At 47.5% G+C, this 7,532-nt stretch overlaps 1 protein-coding gene across 1 annotated transcript; it reads right to left on the bottom strand.

The window, feature by feature from the left end:
- Positions 1–36: 36 nt before the first annotated feature.
- On the bottom strand, positions 37–1,868 carry LOC121310254 (zona pellucida sperm-binding protein 3-like; the record flags this gene model as incomplete). The annotated part of the gene is made up of 3 exons (XM_041243556.1): positions 1,086–1,868; positions 484–596; positions 37–189 (listed from the first exon to the last, which is right to left on the bottom strand). Coding segments are annotated over exons 1-3 (671 nt in total), but the record flags the coding sequence as incomplete, so codon positions are not given.
- Positions 1,869–7,532: the final 5,664 nt, after the last annotated feature.

The following is a 7,532-nucleotide window of genomic DNA, read 5'->3' as shown; positions in this document are numbered from 1 at the left end:
AAGAGAAACTGGTCTTCATGTTCAAAAGACAGTTGCCAGGTTGTGATTAAACCCCACTCCCCATACCCAGCCCATTCCTTCATACCACTCATGAGCAGCAAGGAGAAGTCCAGGATTTGCTCTGTAGAGGCTGTTGAAGTGAAGGGCACCCAGGTTGGCTTTATGGGGCTGCTGCTGACATTCCACCTCCTGAAAAGAAATAACCCTGTAAATGATAGCATGCATAACTAATGAAACATGACATCAAACTGGCAGGGGGGTTGTGGGAGAGAGAAGCTGAATTTAAAATGAAGGCACCCAGTCAGCACAGAAAGAAAAGCATTTGTTAAATAGTCAAAACATGTTTGCATTCTTCAATAGAATTGTCAAATCTATTACAGCAGCAGTGGCTTGAACCCTGGTACAAATGAATGAGCAGCAAAGGAATTTAGCATGAAGTTTACAGATCCAGCCCCTCGGGTCCTTGTCTGCGCAGTACAGTACCTCGGGTATCGGCATTCAAGGAGAATGTCAGCCATATTAACCCTGGTGATGATACCAATGCTGGCAGGCTTGTAATAGAGATGGTTTGTGTAGCTCAGGAAGTCTGGGAATACCTAGGGAGAGAAGTGGAAGTGACCCTTCTATGCTTAATTACAAAAGAGTGAAGCAGTCTTGTGCTTTAACCCCTGAAGGTACACAAGGAATTGAGCATTTGTTCAAACAGTTTAATACATTTGAGTAACTTGTAGCACAAGGAAACCGATACTTGGACTACAAGCTCCAGCCGGTCAGTACATTGTGAATCCCCATTTCATGCACCTCATTGCAGAATCTTATAGAAGATTCAAGAGGTAAAATTAGTGTTGTCTAATTTAGTAGGCAACAAAGACACAAATTATAGAATGTAAGTTGCTCTAGAGACCCAATTAATACACAAAGCAGTTTAATAGGTTCCACATACCAGCACCTCTAAAGATCACTGATCAAAACACTGGAATTCTACTGTAGGCAAGAACTTCACTCTGAAGTGCAAGCAGCAAGGAAAGCGGGGCTGTTTACTATACTGGCTACCGCACTAAAATGCGATCGACACGCAGGGTTACCTGGAAAGTACTGCCGCAATCCTGGAGCTGGATGCTGAACAAAACCGTGCTGGCGACGCTGTCGGTGGAGGTGGCCGAGCAGCCCGTGGATCCCACGCTCAAGTCGGCGCTGTTCACCAGGTAGCCGATCCCGAACAAGTCCCGGTTCACCGTCACGACCATGGCGTCTTTCCTGCAGTCCAGAGTGACCGAACTCGACAGCGACAGGTCAGCTCTCTCCACGGAACGAGGGGTGGGCTTCGCCTGAAATACCGCTGCAGGAAACGACTGCGCTCCAGGAGGCTGCAGGTACGGCGCTGCGTTATAAACCTGCTGATCCGGCCAGCTCCATCCAAAAGCGCCGTGGAGCTGCACAAGCAAAATCAAAGCGAGCGAAAGCGCTGTCTGAACACTGCGCATCCCCATTGCAAACTCTTCAGCACAGAATCAAACACTGCAGCTGCGTGCCGATAAACCCGTAACCAGCACCTTTATACTCACCGGAATCAATTAACGTGTTAAACCCGGCTGGGTAATTAAACAATTATACACCGACACACATTCAGTACGGTAACATCAGATCAACTCTTCAGAAAACGAATGAAGGGACTATTAGGAAAACAGAATCAGAACATTGTTTTTCTGAAAACGATCATTTTCTGTGTTTACATGACTTAGAATGATTATTTATTCTTAGCAGGGCGACTTAAACATGTTACAGAGTATTACAGTACAAGTATCACATTACAAATGATCACATTACAGAATATCACATTACAGATAAGAGCAGTTATAAAGTACAGTAAAATCAGTAGACAGTAAGATCAAATACAAACTGAACATAATAAACAATACAGTAAATAATTACATTTAAGAGCGAGTTCGCACCAAGCGCACTGCGAAGGGCGGAGGTGGATGGAGGCCCTCTTCAGGGGTGTTCCCATCTGTAGTGAACAGAAACTGCTCCCTCCGAAGGGCCCTTCAAGCGGGCGCTCCCGAAGTGTGCAAGCACTGTGCCCTCCTGCGGAAGAGATCCTCTCTTCATGACCCAGCACACGGAGGATAAATTGTGCCAAAATTAATAAATAAATAACGAAATAAAATTCGAAATAATGAATTAAATAAATAAACAAAAGACGAAATAAACACATAAATAAAAATATAAATAAATATAACCTGGTATTTTGCTGTACTAATGTAACAAACTATGGGTTATTACTTTATATCAATTATCATGTTATGTACGAACGTAAGAATTTTTTTTTTTTTTTTTTTGTAGTGGTGTACTTTTTTCTTTCAAAAAGCATACATCTATAATCGTTTGCGCAATGTATTTTAATATCAGTATATACACTATTGCAGTTTTGCTACAGGATGCATTAGTTTATCTCTAATGTAATCACAGTTTTATATATAGACTGCTCCTGTTTACATTTACGTGCCAAATTCTGGGCCACTTTGGTTTTTAGATAATTTTCGAATTCAGCCCAGTTTTTGGGACTCAGCGGACACCTGAGTTTCTAAGCACACATCACCCCTGCACGCACGCATACACCACAGTGCGAACCCTGCAGACACACACCACCACGCCACCCCTGCACGCACGCACACACCACCATGCAACCGCTGCATGTACACACCTAGCCATCACTTTTAGTGTATATTTCTGAAACAGAAGCACCTAGACCCACCATTCAAATGGTTCTAGACTCAGGGGACCAGCCTGAATGTAACATGTCCAGTTTTCTAGTAATTCTTTGCAAAAAACATTTCAGGGTGTTCAGCCTCATTTTTCAACCCTATGACAGGGTTGAAAAACACATTTTCATGCATTTCTTGAACCCAAGCACATAGAAGCATCATTGAAAGTGATATAGACTCAGAGGAGCGCCCCAAACCACCTCCTAAAAACAGCACAGTGGTTCACCCAAAAACCCAGAATCGTGAGTAAAAAAATAATTTTGCTGAGCTGTCCTGGCACCTAGAACCAGAAAAACGGTGACTCCTTGTGCGGGGGCCCGCTGCAAAAAAATCAAGCTCCTAACCTCCACAGAACATGAGATATGCCTCGTCAAAAATGTCCAAAAACGACCCTCAATGACTCAGGGCCTAGAACCCGGGTTGAACTTCCTAGCTTCATGTCTGGGGCTCCTCTTTCACAGGGAGCCATCCGTTTTGAAATGCTACATTTTCACGTATTCAACATGATGGCATGTCAAGGGTGGATTTCCAATAGATTTTGAGCTCCAGGTTGGCAAAACAGTCAAAATTGGTGTCCTTTCCTGCTGGGGACACGTCGCTTGGAGGGATGGACAGGGGCACCGAGGTGGACCCCCGTACCGATTTTCAAGTCTCGGGGACCCCCAAAACCAGAAATATAGCACCCTGAAAAATGTATACGGGAAATCACCAAAACACCTTTGGGGCAATGCCCACCCTCTGGCGTCGGGGTGGCGTACGAATCCGTGGCCGGGGATGTTCTTTAGTTGAGAGTCATGAACACATGGAGAGCGCTCCCTAGTTCCTGGCCCCAAGGGTTGTGAAGATATGAAGTATGCAGAGACCACCCTCTCCCTCTGGCAAATCTCATTAGAAAAATAAATAAATAAAAGCAGCCCAGAATTTGGGGTGTAAATGAAAACAGGAGCAGCCTATATTTAAAACTGATTACATTAGATAAACTAATGTATCCTGTAGCAAAACTGCCATAGTGTATATATTTGCTATTAATATACATTGCACAGATTATATATATATGCTGTTTGAAAGAAAAAAAAAAAAACCACTACAGAAAAAAAACAATTCTTGCATTCGTACATAACATGATAATTCATATAAAGTAGTAACCCATAGTTTGTTATTAGTACAGCAAAATACCAGGTTATATTTTAATTGAAAAGGTTGTGGAAAGCAGATCTCTCGCTCTCTCTCTCTGATCGCAATGTTAAAAATGCCTGCAAGCTTTTCATATTCATGTGACAGACATGGACCATTCAAAACACAAGCCTCTTCTGCAGTTCCATCCCAAAACCAGGCCGCTTCATGAATCCTCTCTCTCCCACAACCCCCCCTGCCAGATGTGGGAAATCTGCTGCTTTTAATTCACGAATGGCATTTCATCTTGACAAATTGTACCATAAATGATCATGTAATGATTATAGCAAAAAAAAAAGCCATTTTATAAGCTAAGTAACCCACTCCAGGCTGTGTGGTGAGACAATTCTTCCAGCACTTCCTGGGGGGGGGGGGGGGGGGGTGGAGCCACTGTGCCTGTAAGAATTGTCTGACTGCACACCCTGTCCTGGGTTATTTCTTACATGTAGTAACTGCCTTGTTCTTTATATTGAACAATAATAGGGTTACAGCTCAATGGAGGAGGGAAGTCTTTGCCCCTGGGTTCACACAGTGAATTAGTGAAGGGTCCTTGAATAACACCATATTGAGCATGGCCTGATCAGAAATACCAAATCTTGAAATAGATATGATACAGCAAGGGGAGAATCCCATTATCAAGACCATTTTGTCAATGTATAATTGGTTGAAGCAGCCAAATAAAATAAACTAAACAATCCAAAACCACCTTGTAACAAAGTGCCCGCCCCTGTGTATATTATCTGTTATGTGTTGCGTGTGGTGTGTTTAAATGTTGGTGTATAGACATTGGTACACGGGATATAAACGGGTCTGTGTAACACGAGCGTTTAAAAATGTATATGTGTATTTAGGCACGAGGATTGCACAGCACTTCACGTGCAAGTAAAATGTAGTAATATGTGAGCATGGGGAATTGCACTTTATTAATTCACGTCTCATCTTGAATATTGTGTGCAGTTCTGGTCACCTCGCTATAAAAAAGATATTGCTGCTCTAGAAAGAGTGCAAAGAAGAGCGACCAGAATTACTCCGGGCTTAAAAGGCATGTCATACGCAGACAGGCTAAAAGAATTGAATCTGTTCAGTCTTGAACAAAGAAGACTACATGGCGACCTAATTCAAGCATTCAAAATTCTAAAAGGTATTGACAGTGTCGACCCAAGGGACTTTTTCAGCCTGAAAAAAGAAACAAGGACCAGGGGTCACAAATGGAGTTTAGAAAAAGGGGCATTCAGAACAGAAAATAGGAGACACTTTTTTACACAGAGAATTGTGAGGGTCTGGAATCAACTCCCCAGTAATGTTGTTGAAGCTGACACCCTGGGATCCTTCAAGAAGCTGCTTGATGAGATTTTGGGATCAATAAGCTACTAACAACCAAACGAGCAAGATGGGCCGAATGGCCTCCTCTCGTTTGTAAACTTTCTTATGTTCTTATGTTCTTATGTTCTTACGTGCTGGGATTCAAGTGAATAATTAATTGGTAATTGAATCCCAGCACAATAGTATATATAGATGCACGTTGTCACATACTGGCGGTTGGGTGTTCGGTGAGCGGAGAACGGGATTGGAGACGGAGGAAATAAGTAAAGTAATAATAATAATAACAAAGTATCTGCTCACCGTGTTTGTCAGTGTCTGTCCGTGCACCGTTTTGTTAAGTTTAGTCTGTTTTTGTTTGTCTATTTATTTTGGCGTAGAGTGCCGTGTCCTGTGTTTTCGTGTTTGTTTAAACCTTTTATTTTGTATTAAACCGGCGCCAACAGGCGTCTTCATCATTTCATTTCATCCATCGTCTTTGTATATTTCATTCCTTTCCTGGTTCTGACGCCGCCCACTTGGCCGTCTTTGTGACACGTGGTGTCCTGTCTGGGATTTAACAGCGCCTCCAAGCGTCAGACCAGGAGAGGGTTTTTTTTGTGTGGGAGGAAAAAAAAAAAAAAAAAAGAAAGAAATGGGGAGAAGCAGGAAAGAGGATAAAGAGGTGAGGGACAGGGAGGAGGAGTGCCGCCTAAGGGCCAGACATCCCCGGCGATGTAACCAGTCCTTGCCGGGGTGCCTCCTCTGCAACCAGGACCATCTCTTTGCCAATTGTCCCTTCCGCTGCCCCTACCAGGAAGGAGAGGAGGAACTGCCACAGAAGAGGAAGGCAGAGGACCCACCACTGTCTCCAGAGCCGCACCAGTCTCCTGCAAGCGAGGGAGAGCCGCACCAGTCCCCTGTAACAAGGGGAGACTACATGCCGCTCCCACCTCCACCACCAGGAGACTACACGCCGCTCCCACCTCCATGGGCAGGAGCAGAGCAGCAGGAGCTGCCTCTGCCTCCGCCACCTCCAAAGGCAGGAGCAGAGCAGCAGGAGCTGCCTCTGCCTCCGCCTCCTCCACCGGCAGGAGCAGAGCAGCAGGAGCTGCCTCTGCCTCCGCCACCTCCACCGGCAGGAGCAGAGCAGCAGGAGCTGCCTCTGCCAATTGGTTTTCCACCGGCAGGAGCAGAGCAGCAGGAGCTGCCTCTGCCTCCGCCACCTCCACCTCCACCTCCACCGGCAGGAGCAGAGCAGCAGGAGCTGCCTCTGCCTCCGCCACCTCCACCGGCAGGAGCAGAGCAGCAAAAAGAAAGCACGAGCTGCCTCTGCCTCCGCCACCAGCAGAGGGTGAATGCCTGCTGGGTCCCTTTCCACCAGCAGAGGGTGAATGCCTGCTGGGTCCCTGTCCACCAGCAGAGGGTGAATGCCTGCTGGGTCCCTGTCCACCAGCAGAGGGTGAATGCCTGCTGGTATCACTTCCCCCACCAGCAGAGGGTGAATGCCTGCTGGTATCACTTCCCCCACCAGCAGAGGGTGAATGCCTGCTGGTATCACTTCCCCCACCATCACGAGGAGAGGAGCTGGAGCTTCCTCTGCCTCCACCTCCATCAGGGGGAGAGGAGCAGGAGCTGCCTCTCCCTGCACCAGAAGGGCCAGGACTAGATGCTGGCGGTCCTCAGCAGCCCTTGCATAGGCTGCTGAGGGAAGCACGGGGAAGAACCTCCCGGCTGCAGTGGCCGAAAAGAGGGCCAACACCCGCACCCCAGCTTGTCCTGACTGCCAGCCTCGCTTCGCCCGGGGTTGCCCGCCGCTCTGCATCGCCCGGGGTTGCCCGCCGCTCTGCATCGCCCGGGGTTGCCCGCCGCTCTGCATCGCCCGGGGTTGCCCGCCGCTCCGCATCACAGCCGGAAGTACTGTGGCCGGAACCCCACGAAGGGGAGCTGCCGGCCACGAAGAAGGGGGAGGAGGTCTGGAGACCGCCAAACCCAGCAGCAGTTTCGCTGCCAGAGAAGGGGGAGGAGGTCTGGAGACCGCCAACCCCAGCAGCAGTTTCGCTGCCGGAGATCGTGGGGGAGGTCCGGAGACCTGCTCCCTCTGCAGTTTCTTCCCTGCAGGAAGAGCGGTGGTTGAAGCCCCACCAAGGGGAGCTGCTGGCGCCGAAGAAGGGGGAAGGTCAGGAGACCACACCCCAAGCAGCCTTTCCGCTGCTAGGACTACCCTGGCAGGAGAATGCTACCCTGCTGACAGCATTACGACCTGTGGGCCCCTGGAAGCCTCTGGTCCTGGCC

The sequence above is a fragment of the Polyodon spathula genome, unplaced genomic scaffold, assembly GCF_017654505.1.
Source record: "Polyodon spathula isolate WHYD16114869_AA unplaced genomic scaffold, ASM1765450v1 scaffolds_1956, whole genome shotgun sequence".
NCBI classification, from domain to species: domain Eukaryota; kingdom Metazoa; phylum Chordata; class Actinopteri; order Acipenseriformes; family Polyodontidae; genus Polyodon; species Polyodon spathula.
This window is presented reverse-complemented; position numbering and strand designations above follow the sequence as displayed.